This window comes from Lepus europaeus, chromosome 5, assembly GCF_033115175.1.
Source record: "Lepus europaeus isolate LE1 chromosome 5, mLepTim1.pri, whole genome shotgun sequence".
NCBI lineage: Eukaryota > Metazoa > Chordata > Mammalia > Lagomorpha > Leporidae > Lepus > Lepus europaeus.
This window is the reverse complement of record NC_084831.1, coordinates 127,668,405-127,685,866: the sequence shown is the minus strand read 5'-3', so window position 1 is coordinate 127,685,866 and position 17,462 is coordinate 127,668,405. Positions and strand designations below refer to the sequence as shown.

The window sequence follows — 17,462 nt, the reverse complement described above, 5'->3', positions numbered from 1 at the left end:
TGACACTCCTGGGTCCCGTGTTTGCTTCCCTCTCCGCCCACATTTGAGGATCTGACCTTGCAGTTGGCTCTGCTTCTACCACTAATGAGATTAGCTGCCACTTTCCATTAGTGGCTCCCCAGGGTTGGATCCATCCTGCCCCCAGGGGAACGGCGCCTGAAATAAGCAAAGTGCGTCTGTCCTCCATAAAGCATGGCCAGGGCGGAACTGATCCCGCCGTGCCGCGGTGGCCTCCTCCCCTGCTGCCTCACACATGGGTCTTCAAGGAAAATGCAGATGACAGAAACACTGTGCATAGATTTTTAAAAATCTTTTGCGTTAAAATAAGCATCTTTTAATTCTACTTTTCCATGAAGTGTTTAAAGTCCCCTCATAAACTGAGGAACTGTCTGGCGAGGGGGGTGAGAATGGGGACAGAAACGTCAAAAAATGTCACCTAGTGACATTAGCTAGTGGGTGGCTTGGAAGGATTTATCTTCTTTGGAGACTAAGACACGGAGAAATCCCACCTGAGACTCCCACAGTTCTGCCGGTCCTGAGAATCAAGTGCAGATGTGGCGGGAGTTCCCCAAAAGTGCCCCCTGAGGAAGGGCCAAGGTAACCTTCTACCTGCAGGTGCTGCTACTTATTCCCACCAAGAGTATCACTGAAAGGAGTCTACTGAGCAGGTAGAATTGTTAATTAGACACTTTGTATTGTCTTTGGAACCAAACAGAAGTGCCAGCAGAATTATGCAACAAAGTGTTCCAGTGGCTGTAACAGAGAAGCCAGAGAATTCTGCACACTGCTAACGGGCATCTACGGAAGGCTCTGCACACCCGCTCCAGCTCAGATGCCTGCATCCCCAGGTGAGTATCCCAACAGACTAGGGCATTTGAAAGCACCAGACCAGGAGCTGGAATGCTGGTCTCTGTTGGTTACCCCCTAGGCAACTGCAGGTAACTCATTCATCTCTGTACCTGCCAACTGACAGGGCTGGCGAGGGGCTCAGATGGCTGATGATGCCACAGACAGGTGGACAGTGGTCAGTATTAGGGGCCATTTGCCAAAGGCACACTGCGGGAAAAATACCTCAGTTTTCCATTGCTAAGTTTGGGAATTAGAATTGAAGACAAAAGAAGCAGCCAGGAGGGAAACAGGTCAGAAGCTTGTGTTGCAGGCATGCAAGTTCATTCTAGTGGAACACCCTCACTATCATAAAAGACGACCCTTGAGTCAAATGCTGCTGTTGCAAATCCAGTGGCCTAAGTGTTGTGAGGAACACCCCTGGTATCAGGTTAAATAAGAACTTTATCTCTGCAAATGCAGAGGTATACCACTGCAGGTGTTTTCAAATCCTGTGAATGTGAAAACCCACAAGGCTGCCGCTGCCCCAAGCTAGCACTAATGGGCCCTCCCTTCTGCTTCTGCAGCTGTCAAAACTGACACCAGGTGTTAAGGCTCACAACTGCACAACGAGACCTTCTCTGTTGCAGGAGAACTCGAACCAGGCCAGACTGCAATGAAATGGCTTGGACTTCTTTAAACTTTGAGGCAAAGCGTTTTGTCTATGTAGACTTGGACTTGAAGCATTGAATCAAGGCAGCATGACTTCCAGCCTGGTTTGGGCAGCATGGCACAGGTCTCTGTGCCTTGTTCTTTGTTCATACAATGGGAGCCGACAGCACCACCTCCTCCCCGGCAGATGGGATGTTTGTGTGTAGCACACTTTCCTTTCGAAGAATTAAACACTTTTTATAAAGGAAGCATATATTAATTTCTGGAAAGGAAGACATTAGTTTCTTCTGTCCAGAGCTGTGCTATCTTTGGTAATAACTGTCGCGGTCATAGACTAAGTCAGTGTCGTGGCACAAAGGCCATGGTTAGAGTGCTCAGATGCCTGGCTCTGTGTCCTGACCACAGCACCACAGCATAAGGTCAACACCGTCTCCAGCACTAACGCTTCCCAACACACCAACACCCACCTTCAGCCCACCCAGCGATACCAGACCATTGACCCACGGGCTCTCCAGCCTACTTGCCTGGACTCCAGCTCCTCCATCAGAAGTAGGGGCAGGGCCAGGCTGAAGTTAGGGAGCAGCAGGCACATGGAAATGGCAGTGGAGAGAACCAGAGCAATTTGCCCCCCACCACATACGGGACACACAAGCAGAGGCAGGTGGCGCTGTCTCAGCATGCATGTGGCAGGGCCTTGGGCAGTGCACGCCAGGGTGCTGGGCACAGGGAGGAGCCATGAGAACGGATGCCAAACTCAAGGCCTGGGGTGGGAATGCAGAGCGTTTTTAGTGCCGTTCCTCTAACTATAGCACACACGATTGCGAAGCATAAATAACCAATTACTTGCTCCTGAACAAGTGGATGTGACAGCAGGTAGGGAGAAGCCTTTAAATAGCAATCCTGGGCTGCACTAACATTTTCCCCACCAACGAGGCCAGCAATTGGCAAACTGTGAAGGGATCCGGCCTACTCAGCTGTTGCCAGTCAGTCACAGCGCCCAGATCAATTCTGGAGCTACACAGGCTTTGGCCATGCAGGCGCCAGATACATCCCTGCTTGGATGTAAGGTTTGGCTACACCCTTGTTCACATCCTTGAGTCTCGGGTCCATCTAAAAGCAGGAAGCTAGTGCAGCCAGGCAAGCCTCATGCTGGGTCAGGAGAGTGGGCAGAGGGACTTGGGTATCCATTATTTACACACTGCGGTCTACCCTGGAGGTACTTAAGAACTGGGGGAACGTCACCTTCCAGGTACTTGGAAGGACAGGGCAGGCCCTTTCTAGACTCATCTGGGGTGAGGCTGGGAGAACCTGTGAGGACCCGGACCAGTTCAGAACATGGTGAAGGAGACAAAGCCTGGTCCCGGTGGCAACAGGAGAACCAGATGAGCTTGTGAGAGGAAATGAGGCAGGAATGACATAAATAACGCAACAAGTGACTCCAAGAGGATGCCTGTCGGCAAGAAGCTATGTCTTCATGCTGAGATTTGTATCCAGGAGCAACATAAGAGGACTTGGATGCTCACCGAGAAAAGGCAAACGTGTTCCCACCTGAAATGCTTTAGATCACAGTTTTACTCGTTAGAATTCTGGAGACTGCTGGTATTTGAATGCAGGACAGGAATCTCGCAGTCTGGTAGCAGTGGCGTATGACAGACCAAGTTAAAGCTGACCTCGCGCTTAGAAGCTGAGGTCAGCCCCACCTGTGCAGAGAAACCAAGCCTGCTCTATTTGGTCTATCTCAGATGTTCCAAAGACACCAAGCAGACCTGTCCATCTTACATGACTGCTCTTATCCAAGGATACAGACACCAGCAGAAAGCCCTTGTATCAAATGTCATGGAGAGTGGAGGGACCCGGGATGATTACACAGAGAAACCTCCAGCTGAAGGCTGCTTTTAGGACTGAACCCTTCTGCAAGATCAGGGGGCCCAAAGTAAACTAAGAACAACAATGCCTCTGGCTGCACTCCTGGGCAGCAAAAAAAGCAAGCTGCAAAGAGAAGGAAGGTGGGCAGAGACTGAAGAGGATGGCAGAGAGGGGTAGAAAAATATGTTCAAGGAGCTATCAGATGACCCCAAGGTCCTAACTGATGACCCTCGAAGCTCTTACTCCACTCAGAGTGATCCCACCACATGGAGGCACCGCAGTGGCCTCTCTCCCTGTCGTGCTTCCGCTGAGTCAGGCTCAGCACTGTCAACTCTATTCAGCAGACTCCAAATGACATGCAAGTGGCCGGGACAGGTAGCGACTCAAGAAATGGTTCGCAAACATCACATTCTTCCCCTTCCTCCAGAGTCCGTGCCTTGCAGCACTAGGGCAGTAACACAGGACAGGGCAGAGAGACATCATGTTGAGATAGATGCTTCACTCTGAACCAGAAAGCTACTGCACAGCTTTCATCCTGACCATGATGGACTCTGTGACAAGGGACAGGTCTTGTTGCTTTGCAGACTGAGTGCTTCCTTCAATGCCACAACACTCTTGTTGTGTAGATGAAACATTTGCAAATAGTTTCTCTTTAGTCCTTAGCACAGACTTCAAATTCAAATGCCTCTCTGACAATACAGTATCATGAATATGCATCAAGCCTACTCCCAGATAAATAATAATTACTTGGCAATTGATATGCTGAAAGAGAGAAAGTATTATAGTAGGAGAATGGATTTGTATGCAGTGGGAAACTTTCAGGAATGAGTTGTCTCTCATATGAGGGCCCTGTGTGGAGTGCCGGGGCTTTGTGCTCCTGTCAGCCATCACGCCAGGGAGGAGGGGATTCCTGGTCTGCCACACCGTCATTAACCACAAGAGATGAATTCTTTCCTTTGACAAAGAGGGATGATTTTCTTCTCCAAATGTAAGAGGCCATTAATGACATCTGTCCTGTCTGTGGCTCCTTTGGAAACACCTGCAAATCCGCTTAGCACCACCACACTGCCTTTTGTCTCGTGGTTAGAATTTCTGAAACAGTTCCAGTAACTTGGGAACAGTACCCCACTGATCCTACTCGCCCCAAACCTGGCTGTGAGAATCATCTCGGGCCCAGGTCTGTGGAAACTGTGCTACGAGAAGATCTTTCCAGACCAAGTCAGGGCAGACCCTGTGAGGCTGCTCGATGCTTCCCCCAGGTACACTCAGTGGAAATCAGACAGACAGTGGCCCTGTCTGGTGATTCACTCCACCCAAAGCCCAGAGGAGACACAGGAGACAATGCAGATCAGTAGATGGTACCCGGAGAAGTCTGCTCCCTGCCACTCTAGAACAAGGGAAACCCAAGCAGTCCGTCTGGGTGAGCAGATGCACACAGCTGCCTTTCCAGGATCTCTGGCCAAACTCTCCAAACCCTGCGCATCTCATTGCCTTCATTCACTCACTCAGACCCTGACCCTGTCTGACTTGGACTCAAGATCGTATGAACAGACATGTCTTCAGCATCCCCTGAATGCTCACGATAAGAGAAAAAGCTCAGATCCAAAAGTTCCAAGAAGATGTAGACTAGCATGCTCTGCACACAGTGCAAGTGGGAGGAATGCCTGCTTAGAGCGGCGAGGAACGTCCGCTCCCCCCTCCCCTACAAAGTGACAGTGGTCCACAAGCCTTGGGTGTACAAACACCACCTCAAACCTGAGATCTAGGCCAATTCCTCTCATTTTGGCTCAAATAACATAGCTACGTTCCTCTAAGCTAAATCTCAGGATAATGAATTCCAAGGTCAGTATTACATAAAATACTGCTTGGAATGACTTGGAAACCTGTTATGGACAAGGATGCTGAGATGCCGGGGCAGTGGCTCGACAAGGGCATTTGGCACAAATTCATGCTTAAAGACTGGCACCCCAAATCACACCTGTCCTGGCTCCAAAGGAATCTCCCTCCCACCCCAAACACCAGGAGAAGAAGGCAGGAAAGGAAGGGTGGGATTGTGTGCGTTTTTCCTTGCTAAGTTCAGGTCATGATCCAACAACATCCAGCCAAGCCAGCCAAGCCCAGCTCAGAGCGAGGGATCCATGGGAAACCAAAATGTTGTCTTTCCATTTCAACGGCATCCCCCATCTCTCCCCTCCCCCTCCCCCACTCCCCAACAAGCAATGACCCCACAGCATGAGCGATTCCTTACGGCTCCCTAGGTGTTAAACCTGCCCTGAGCCCCTCGCCAGGGAAGGCGCATCAAGCCCATGAGAGTGGAGCCTGCGAAGTAGGGAGGAGGCTGAGGAGAACCTGGGCCACAGCCACTTGCGTCTGCTGCTGTTGCTGCTGGAGGAGCTGCTGGAGAAGCTGCATCTGGTGGTGGGTGGATAGCGGCGTCCCTGTGCCCAGGCCCGGGGGCTTCGAGGAGGTCGAGGGGAGCAGCATCCGGGGTGAGGCGGTCAGGGCGGGCTCCTGGGGCTGGGGGGAAGCCTGGAGGAGAAGACAGGGCATGACACGGGGTAGCAGTCACCTCTAGAGGCCTCATTCTCTTTGTTGTGGATGTGGGGCATGCACAGTTGGAGTGAAAAGGTCCACCCACGACCTACGCCGCATCTTCCATGCAAATGTGAATGGGGCTCCAGGGAGGAAGCCATGTGACCGCCCAGGCTGGGGCCACGTGGTGAGAAATCTCATTTGGATATCTCTATGGCTGCAGTGGGATGGGAAACAAAACAGCAGTGCCCACCACTTCCAATTATATCCCACTGTTGAGTTACTTGAGGATCTAGACTTAGATTCTGTTTCTATAAAACACAGCTGTGCACCCCTCCGTGATGAGAATGGGAAGGAAGCAGCTCCAATCCTTTATGTTGCTGTGTCCTTAAGGTTCCCTCCTCCAGGGTCGGCAATGTTTCTCCTTGAGCCAGGCCCTGGAGGAAGAGGCCAGGTGAGATGAGCTGCTTCCAGCCCACTGTTGCCTTAGCTCCTAGTGAAAGAAAGAAGTTAAGACACAAAAACACACAGTGATCTGGAGAGGGAGCCTGTGGTGGATGAGAGCACAGCCTGTCCCATGCCTGCCTGTCCTTTTCCCATGGGACACTTACTAAAACAGCATTTGGGATTCACAGAATTCGAGGGCAGGGGAAGACCTTCTGTTTCTGGGAGTTCTGTGGCTGGTCCATTTTCAGAGCAGCAAGAAGAAGGCAGCTAGCGCTGGAGGGCTGTTGCCACTTGGAGAGGATAACGTGGACAGCAGTGGAAACGTGGGCCAGAGAGTCTGGGACTGTACTGTCCCCCTTCTGGTGAACAAATGGGCCCGTTGCCCTGCACCTGAGATAATCAGATGCACACCAAGGAGGAGGGGCATCTGGGACAAGGGCAATGAATGGGCTGGGAATCTAAGGATGGGGCCACTGCCGGTTATTTTTCTTCTGGGTTTTATTTAAAATTTAGCTTTGCCTTCTGATTGGAATTTGGTCTCAATTTCTTAGTGTTTTTTTTTTTTTTTTTTTAAACCTAGATCACATCAGTAACTCCTTGGGACCTCGGTCACTGCAGTTGTCAGACGTGAGGCTGGTGGAGATGAGTGTGCTCCCAACATCCAGCGGACCAAGGGCTCAGTACTGCATGAATACCAAAGACACACGAACGTGAGCTGCAGGGAACAGGTTGAGCTCCTGGGCCTGGTGACTTGGCACTGACTTGGCTCGCTTGCTAAGCACAGAGATGATGTGTGTGGGTGGGTGTGGCAAGATGAGTCTTGCACAAATACTGTGCAGAGATGGGATGCTGGGGAGGGCAGATGGTGCCAGGGAGAGGGAGGGGATCAAATACAGGCAGGGTCCTGGCAGGACTCAGGAGCACCCTGCTGTGCAGCAATGTCCAAGAGCAGCGCACGGGGGCCAAGTCCAGAAGTCAGGCCTCCCTGAAAGACAGCGAAACCTGCCCCAGCCCTGCCACTTGGCTCATGGAGCACCTTGTTCTGAAGCTGAGCCAACAGGTGACTCTGATGGGTTGGGGCTGCTCCAGGCGGCAGCAGGGACACGCCTGTGCAGATCACACTACTGGCCCCCTCCCACTTACCTTGGAGTCTGCGTGGGAGCCGCCTTCCTGTCCTACAGCATCTAGGTCGGTCACACCTCGGCTGAATTCCAGGATATCGCTCCCTGGGAGTGGGACCTCCACGGCATCTATGTCGGTCTCCTCCGCGGTGGCTGTGGAGGTCCTCTCAGCTCCAGTGAGCTGGCGGCCTGCAGGGATGAGAGACGAGCAAGGAAGGGAATGGTGACACCAAAGCCACACCCTCCTTGCCTAAAACAAATCCACAGTTATGCCAAGCCCAGGAGAGCCACCAGTTTCCTGCCATTGTCACCTGTCTTTTTCCCAAAGGGCAATAAACCATGTTCTTGACCCAGTAAGAGACTCAGGGTCTCTTTAAGGTCCAGAAACAAAAGAGCACTTCCTCAAACCTGGTGTGACAGCTCTGCCCAGTTGGCATGTGTCTGTCAATGGAGGGTGGGGAACGGAATCAGGCAAGAGAAAGCGTGCAGAGTGCAGGGATGTGGACACCTGCCCCCAGCCAGGCCCCCAAGAAGCTGCTGGGTAAGGAGCAAACCAGGCCGCTCCCTGAGCCCCAGCTTCTTCAGCTGTAAGACGAGAGGCACAGTGAGCCAGAGGTGGAGTTCCAAGACAGAGGAATCAGGCCAGGGAGCACTGACCCCATCCTAACACACATAAGTCTCTAAGCCTCAAAGCCTGGCCTGGCTCCTTCTACCGGGCCCAGGAAGAGGCCTGCAGGGGACATTAGGCCCAGAAAGGGGGCCCCTGGCTGTCTTTGCAGGCCTTCCTCGGGAAGTCTTTCTACTTCTACTGTTCTTCCTTTCCACCGAAATCACATGCACCACACACCCGTATGAAAAGCCTATTATTTCGTATTTTACTTTGGTCCTTATTCCTCTCTAGTTCTTGGACTCTAAAAATATTTGACAATTCCCAGGCATTTCACAGGAAATATTTTCTTGTTCTGTCTTTGGGATTGTATTCATCACTGTTACCTTAAGATTTCTTAAAGGTTTTCTAAGACCGAAGCACCACTTGTAAAATGGAGCAGGCTAATGCAAGCAAGAAAGGAGAGGAGCTGAGACCCCAATCCCGTAGCCAAGCCAGGCAATCAGAAGAAACTGTTCCAAGAAGTCTTCCTATGCTAACCCACACAAGCCACTGGGGAAGTGGGCCTGGTGTTTAGAATGTTGGCAGTGTGCTTGGTTTTCCTGCTGGCTGCTCCAGGCACCGGGGAGACAGCCCTGTTGAGGGGTGCAAAGGTGCTTAACAGAAAGAATGGCCCTGGTGGTGCCCTGATGGGGGCAATTCTCCCACTGCTTTGTGAACCAGCAGGCAGGGAGTGGAGGAAGCAGCCTGTCTACCACCACACTCCCACATCCAGTTGGCTCCTTGATGACTAGGGGTTTAGCCCGAGACACAGCAGATGGGTAGATAACCTGAGCATGGTGCTGGGCACTAAGTACCTGGTTCTCCCTGCCTGTCCAGGTACAACAGGGTGAGGGAGATGCCATCCCTCTGAGCAGGAGAGCGTTCCATCAGCCGCCAGCAGGTGCTGGGCTCCTGCAGCACTCCGTGCTTCTACATCTCCAGGCACTCAGCACCTGGTGCCGAACACACCTGGCCACCTACTTCCCCTTCTTGTCTTGGGGGCCAGGACTGTGCCTCATTTACCTGTTTCCTAGGGACATGGCAAACCAAAGGTATCTCATAAGTGTTCACATGACAGGGAGCAGGCTGCAGGCAGGGCTGCCCTCCCCATGCTCCCATTCCTGGAGATCCAAACAATGAGGGCTAAAGGGCCTTGGGCACAGAGGGTTGGACACGTCCCTGCCAGGAGCCTGGGAGTGATGGGAAAACTTCTCTGGCTCTAGCCCTGCTTCTGCGGCAGTCTTGAAAGGACACACTGCTCAGCCATTCTGTTTGTTTTGGCGTGGCTCCCTGCAGCAAGCTGCAGGAGCTCACTGCAAACCACAGGACTGCTTTCCTGAGCCCCCATGGTGCCCAGAGGAGCACATCTGGAGTCCTGTCTCGGACTTAACATAGCGTACAGGTACAGACTGGTAGAGCAAGAGCTACAGGTGGGGTGGACAGAACGACAAGCTGGATGGAGGGTCCTTACCACCCCACTCTGTGTGCTGGTCAGCCTATCAGATGAGAGGAACCCTAGAGGAGAGACCTGCAGCAAACAGCCTTCCTTGGGTCTTATCAGATGAGGGAGGAAACCTGATAGCTACAACTGTTCTAGCACTGAGAAGTCCAAGGGGCAAGAAATGGCATGGCATAAAAAACACAGGAAATCAAGAAAGCTGATAATGTGGGGCACCATGGTTTCCAAACTGAACCAGAGGTAAGGCCAAGGCTAGGCCTCTCTGAGCCGCTTGGTCAAACTAATTCTACCTGATACAGTCAACAGCAATGAGAAGTCACCTTCTTATTAAGCACTTATTAAGCACCTTGTCTATGACAGGTATCTATTAGATATCTCTGGCCTGATGGGGCACACAGACAGGAGCCACAGCTGTAGCCTAGATCCTAGGTGTCACCCATGAGGCAGCCAGCCAAGGTGTGGTGTGGGTCAATAGAAGGACACTCCAATGGGCATAGGTCAAAGACACCTGTGCAAAGGAGAAGACCACACCTGAAGAAGGGGCATCAGCCAAGCAGGGGAGGCAGCAGGTGGGCAGCTGGGGAGGGCCAGGGAAGGTGTCCTAAGCAGATGCCAAGGCAGGTGCAATGACAGAGGCATGGAAATGTCTGGCACACTGGGTACACCCCACGTGGCTCCTGAGGGACCTGACCAAGAAGAGGAGAGACTTTATCATGGAGGAGTGAAAGCAGGTAACACCCAAAGAGTTTCCTTTCTTACAATTTCTCCCTAGAGACCGTGTGGAGGATCCGTCTAGAGGAGATAAGACAGAGCAACACTCTGGGTGAGAAATATGGGGGCTTAAGCTAAGGGGGTGGCAGTGACACAGGGGACAAAGGATGGGCTTGCAAGGTCTTCAGGGGTCAGACATCACAGGGCTTGCTGGCCATCATGTGTAGGGTATGTAGAGGGTGGTGTGCAGGGAAATGGGTATGATTCACCCTAAAATTCCTGACTCAGGTGGACAAGAGTGCCAGGATCCTATAAAGAAAATTTTGGAGGGGCAAACTTGTAGCAAAGAGGATGTGCTCACTTTAAAGCTATTGACACTGTCTGAGTCTGTGTGACAGCTGAGTGGAGATATCACTAGGTTTCTGGGTGCCTGTTATTAATTGAGTATTTGTGATCTGCCCCCCTTCCTCTGCCCAATTTATTAAAGCCCTAACCCCCCAAAACAATGGTATTTGGAGATGGGGTCTATTGGAGATTCTTAGGTCATGGTGGATTAATCGCCTTATTGGAAAAGAAATGAGATCTCTCCCCCTCCCTCCCCCTCCCTCCCTCTCCCTCCTCCTCCCTCCTCCTCCCTCTCCCTCTTCCTCCAAAGAAGTAGCTGTCTGCATGCCAGGAAGAGAGTCCTCACCAGGAACCAAACTGGCCAGCACCTTGATCCTGGACTTGTCAGCCTCCAGAGTTGTGAGAACTGAATGTCTGTTATTTAAGTCCCCTGGTCTATTGTGTTTTGTCACGGTAGCCCAAACAGACTAACACAGCACATGAATGAAGCCTTCAGGAAAAAGGTCTGGCCAGGAGATAAACCTTAGTTGAAACCATGGGAAGTTGGAAAAGAACACAGGGACCAAGTCCAGGAGCAATTACACCGGGCAGCCAGCAGGGGGCGGGGGGGCAGTATTCCTGAAGCTGCGGAAGGTGAATGCTGCACTCCCAGCCACAGAAAGGCTGGGCGGTTTGGTGACCTTGACTGGTAGTTTAAGGAAGGGCTGGCAGGGCAGTAGATGCCCGACCACTGGAGGCTGAAGAGTTTAATGGCCAAAGTGGGGAGAAAATAAGGAAGTAGACAATGAGTACAGACAAGTCTTCCAATAAGTTTAGATGTGTAGGAAAGGGGAGACAGGGCCATAGGCTACAGGAAGAGATGGGGACAAGAAAGAGATGATTTTGTTGTCTTTTAGATGGAAAAGACTTGACCTGCTCTATCTGCAGTGGGCAGGTGAGTCTGCATGATAGCAGATGCATTGTGGTTCTAGAGGCGAGATGGGGGTGGGTTGCAAAGGCAGGTAAAAGTGTTAGTCTCAGAAAGGAGAAGGCTACTGTCCACTGAGATGGAATCTGAGACAAGCAGAAGGGTGGCAGTCCAGGTCAAGTGTGGGGATCACACATGTGCTAATGCACCAAGATGTGGATGCTGGCTATCTTTGCTGCCAGGGGGTTAAAATGGAGAGATCTGCTGTTAACACGGAACAGGGGCATCGCCAGGCACTTGTAGAGACGAAAGAACAAGGTGCTATGAGCTCAGTTTCAAAGTGCTTGAAATAGCCACTTTTTGCCTCAAAACTGCTATAGAAACAGCTTTAACCTCAATGGGACTTACTCTGTTCCAGATGTAGCTCCAAGGTTTCACATTGATCATCATAACCACTCTAAGAAGGGTGCACCACTATCACCATCCCTCTAGCAGATATGGAAACAGAGTCCCATTGCTGGAGGGGTAGGCACTGGGGCTTCAAGGCTTCACTCTGGGTGGCTGCTGCCTCCTGAGAGGTTCCCTGCTTCCACTCTCCGTCCCACCTCTCACCATCCTCACACCCCTGCTTTATTTTCTTCTTTGCACTTGCACTCTCTAAAAAGGTCTCGCTTATTTGCTATTTGTCTGCATCTCCCACCCCAATCTTTATGCGAGTTCCTCGCTAGCAGGAAACCTGTTTTATTCAGCAGCATCCCCAGTGCCTGCATCACAGCCTGGGCACCCAGGGGGGAGTTGGCAAACATCTGTTAAATGAAAGGGGAAACTGAAATGAAGGATCTGATCAACAAGGAGAAGCAAATGATCAGCAGGGGTAGCCCCCTGAGATGCCACAGCAGGAGTGGAGGTGAGCAGGAATGACAGGAGGTCCAAGGTGGGCCTGCTCATCTGTGTGAGTGAGATGTCCACACCAGCACACGGAGCAGGTGCGTGTCGGGTGCTGCTCAATCAGTCGCTCACTGCCTAGATGGGACACATTTGATTTTGGTGTCTTGTGGCGTGCGTTGTATATTTAAGGTGTACAACGTGATGGTGTGGTGTAGTTGCACACAATGAAATGGCCACCGTGGACAAGCAAATTAACCTGGCCATCACTCAGGGTTACTTTTATTGTAACTCACACGTGGAATCTAAAAAGAAATCAAATACAGAGAAAGGACCAAAGGTGGCTGAGGGAGGATGGGTGATGTGGGTCAGGTATACAAAGTTCAGCTACACGGGATGAGTAAGTCTAAAGATGCAATGGGCATTACGAGGGCTCCAGTTAATAACAGTGTATTCAGGATTTTTCTTAAGAGATGAGATTTTGGGTGCTTTCGCTACTAGACACAAACACACGCAGGTTTGCTTTGGAAGAAGTCTGATTCTTCCAAATGTCCCCGCTTCCAGTAGCCGTGGGAGCAGGGCTGCCTCCAGGGGAACAGGAGCTCTCCCAGGAAGCTCCTCTCCGGGAGGAGACAGCGCCCGCAGCAGAGGGCGCAGCAAGGCAGGCGGAACAGGAGCGGCGGCCCCACCTGGCTCCGAGCCCCAGACACTGGCCACGGGCAGCTGGTGCCAAAAGACACAAAAGAGAAATCTCCCCCAGGGTAGGGGACGATAGAAAGAACAAGGGCGGAGAAGAAAGATGGGCACAGAGAGGGGCAGACAGAGGAGGCACCAACAATGAAAGTGAATCCCATCATTAAAAGCGCCTCTGAAGCCCAGGAGGGGAAGGCTGACAAGGCATCAAAAGACAGCAAAGCCTCTGCACTTTCCGGTTCCTCCAGAGTAAACAAGCTTCTCCCCGCGCAAGAGAGAGAGGCTGCTCGCAGTGCAGCGCCTCCACTGGAAAACAAACAGCGCCTGCTGCGAAAAACTCCCTAGCCCCGGGAGTGAGATCCTTGTACAAAAACTGTCAACCGACAGTTCTGTGCTGGGCCCTCCAGGTGCCCCATCATAGAGGGAATTCCTCAAGAAAATATTCTGATGGAAGCATTGATGGAAGCAAGAAATGCACACCTAGCAGTATAGAGCTATTAAGAAAGCAAGTGGGACCCAGGCAATCCAAAGGCTAATTCCCAAGGCCGGTATACAAAGCAGGTTTAGCTTCAAGGCTGCAGCACCACACTCTGCCAATAGAGGGCGCCTGGTGACTCATTTACCTTGGACCTGCCCTAAACCGGGCACTTAGGACATCTGCTTGTCCACCTCCTTTTATTCTAGCTAAGTGGTTAATACAGCTTACTACTTATAATAGCATAAAACTCCCTTGCTATATAGACTAATAAGTAGTAATAATACTACAACTAATACTACTTGCTGGAAACTAACGAAGAAGCTAATACTTATTGACAGCGTATTACATGCAAGGTATTACATGGATTCACTCGCACTCTCTCAAAATACCTGACTGAGCAGAGCCACAGATCTTACTGGCTCTAAGCTGAAAAGCCCTTCACTCAGCCCAACTTCCAAAGTGACCACTGCAGCTGAGGGTATGGTCAAGTAGGGTCAGCAACATTGCAGGCAGAACTGTAAATTTCTTGTTAGAGATGCCCCCTGCCTTTGCCTGGCCAGCTCTCCTCCCAGGCCAGCCAAGTAATGAAAGTCAACAGAGTGCCTTCCCCTAGGAGGTTCACATCTCCCTTAGGATATACCCCATGTGAAGAGATAGATAGGTCTGGGCCTCTTAACTTACAAGGCCTAAAGCCCACCAGATTATCATCAAGCCCCTTCTATCAGGTTCTATTTGCCTCTCAATCAGAAAAATTACTTGTAGCTTAGACAGCACCTTTCTTAGCTCCTCTAATAATGACTCTGTCCTTAGTTCTAGGCCCTGTCTAGTGCACTTGGGCCTCATTCCTTTGTAATCATAACCTCTACTCTACCACCAATGGCTCTACTCCCAACCTGTGTGTACTGATGGTCCTCTTCCCCACTTAATGCTGTATAATTGTTCAAACCTGGTAAATGCCACTCTTAGGATCATTGGTTACTATCCTCACTCTCTTTTATGACCTTGTCTAAATATGATCAGAGTCGGCAAACTTGGAAGGCTTCCATAGCCTTGGCAACTCATGACGACAGCCTAGGATGGTTACTGGCGCCATAAACTAGAGTGTCAATTTGTTGGGTCAACAACAGGAGCCACTGTGCACTTGCTCCTCATGTGGGATCTCTGTCCTTAATGTGCTGTACATTGTGATTTAATGCTATAACTAGTACTCAAACAGTATGTTTCACTTTGTGTTTCTATGTGGGTGCAAACTGTTGAAATCTTTATACTAAATTGATCTTCTGTATATAAAGAGAATTGAAAATGAATCTTAATGCAAATGGAAAGGGAGAGGAAGCGGGAGAGGGGAGGGTTGCGGGTGGGAGGGAAGTTATGGGAGGGGGAAGCCATTGTAATCCATAAGCTGTACACTGGAAATTTATATTCATTAAATAAAAGTTAAAAAAAAAATACCTGACTGAGCAAAAACAACGGCCCAGAGAGAACGTCACGTCTGCTGGGGATTGCTCAGCAGTGACAGGGTTGGCGGACTTAGGGTTCAAGTGCAGTGGTTCTGCTACCTGAACCCAGGCCCCTGAGCTGCATCTCTGTTTGCAGCTCTGCCTTCTCCCATCACCCCACACTGCCTCTTCCTGCCTGGGATGGTGAGTGTGGCATGCCAACGGTGCTAGGCCACTGCAGCACCACATATGTGGCCAGGTGTTACTGTAGCTGTTGCTGTGAAGGTTTGTTGTTAATATGAGATTAACATTTTAGGCTGGAGACTTGGCACCAAGCGGATTACCCTCCTAATTATGAGCAGGCCTCATCTAACCACTTGAGAACCTGAAGAGAAGCAAACGTGGCCTCCCGGGAGCAAACTGGCATTTTGCTAGCTGACTGTCTTTGCACTCAAACCAACTTATCACTGGGTCCCCAGCCTGCACAATGTTGGACTTTCCAAGCTTCCATAATCACATGAGCTAATGAAACACTCCCACCCCCTTTCATAGAACGACCACCTTTTCTGTCACTGCAAGGCCCCATCCTCATTAGACATGTTCCGGGGCGGGGCAGGGGGAGGAGCCTGGCTACTTCCCTGTCTCACAGAGAGGCCACCCAGACCGTGCTTGGCCTCCTGGAAGAGACAAACTCAGAGAGCTGGGTGACATCCTTCATTTGGAAGCCAACTCTACCAGGCTACGCGTGAAACATCAGTTTCATTCTTCTTAGGGAGGTGGCTATGGAAGAGGTCTCAGGCATATTAATGTGATTTGAGAAGATTATCTCCAAAACTACAATGAAAACGAGATGCAAACATAACTGGCAGGGCACTGACTCAAAGCCATCAGGGACAGCCAAACGTGTACCCATGCTGGTCTCTCTCTGCAGCCACTCTGACCATTGCCTTCTTGTTAATACCGGGTCCAGCCTTTCAGTCTCACTCCTCCACGTGCTTCAGCAGCTCACTGCTACCGACTCCCCATCCCAAGGGCCATTATTCCTCATCAGGAGGGCTGTTTAAAAGCCTTTCCCTGTTGAAATTTCTACTCAGTCTCCGTGTTCATGTTGGCATGGAGTGAGCATTTAAGAAATGCTTGTTGACAATGACTAAAAGCCCACACTCCTTGGCCACACTCACTGACTGCCGGCTCATTCAACAAGTGTTCATTAGGCGAGGGAGTCTCTCCCCTCCCACTAAAGGTAGAGGAAACTAAATGTCTGCACACAGTGGGCGGAATAGTAAAGGTCAAGGGCACCAGCCCACAGTAACGAGAGCATAAGAACCCAGGGGGGGAAAGGCACTCACATTCTCTGCAAGGGTAGAGGAGAGAGGAGGGGAGGGAGAGCAGGTGCAGGGAGGGAGGCCTGCCCGAGGCCATAGCTCTGGGACCGAAGGACAAGGGGGATATCTGTACAGAGGGGAGTGTGAGGACCTTAGGCAGAGGGAACAGCACGCACACGGGCTGGGATACATTTGGGGCAGGAAGGAGCTCAGGCGACAAGAAGTGGGGGCGATGAGGTAGAGAGAAAAGGACAGAAAACAATCCTCACTGGAACTCTCCGTGAACCCCCAGAGAGAACCCTCCTTGTATCAAATTCACTCACCCCACCCCTCTGACAACCACAAGGGCAGGAGGCAGAAGGGGGACAGTAGCGCCCACTACAGGTGGGAAGTAAGAGCTACACCCTAGGTGCTGTCTACGGAAAATGCTACCCAGGCTGCTCTTTCCAAAAGCCCAAACCAGACAATCCCAGCCTCTCTGGCCATGGCTGACTGGGCATTCCAATTAGGTATGTGGAGGAGATTAGTTCAAGCTGTCAGATGGGAGTCCCGTGATAAGGACAGTGTGCACACATTCTGCCTGTGGGCACCCTGGTGGGGCCAAACCCCTTTCACTCTGGGAATAGGTGGCTTCACAGGAGACCAGGTCCTTTCTGTTGGTTAGAATTTCCTGGTTTGGGTGTGTACAAGCTGCCAATGTGACTGTGGGTTTGAAAGCTTTTCAGAGTTAGATTATGGCTCTCCAACAAGGACATAGGACATGAGAACAGTCAAGGAGGCAAGGCATCAATCTCCTGTTACCATTCATCTTTTCCAGAATTTTTTCTATTCTTAATTTCATTTTTCCTTACCCCAAAATAAAAACAGCTAACATGTATTTGGTGGCTACCATGTGCCAAGCACTAGACTTGGCATTTTAAATGTAATGGCTCATCTGATTATGACAATAATTCCAGGAGGTAAACACTACTATTATTTCTATCTTTCAGAATACTAAGGCACAGAGAGATTATGGACCTTTCCCAAAATCACACAGCCAATAACTAGAGCAGCTAGAATGCAAACCATGAGAAGTTCTCCCAGTCACTTTGCAATACTGCCATTTACA

The 17,462-nt window shown here is 50.8% G+C and overlaps 1 protein-coding gene across 2 annotated transcripts in view; it reads right to left on the bottom strand.

Annotated features, from left to right (window-relative positions):
- LOC133760330 (carboxyl-terminal PDZ ligand of neuronal nitric oxide synthase protein-like) overlaps window positions 1-17,462 on the bottom strand; it is a 354,785-nt gene that overhangs the window by 21,936 nt on the left and 315,387 nt on the right. For both annotated transcript variants that reach the window (XM_062192633.1, XM_062192634.1), the window contains exons 7-8: window positions 7,486-7,652; window positions 5,713-5,892 (exon numbers count right to left, since the gene is read on the bottom strand). In XM_062192633.1, coding sequence (XP_062048617.1) covers window positions 5,713-5,892; window positions 7,486-7,652 — 347 coding nt within the window. The remainder of the gene's footprint in view (window positions 1-5,712; window positions 5,893-7,485; window positions 7,653-17,462) is intronic.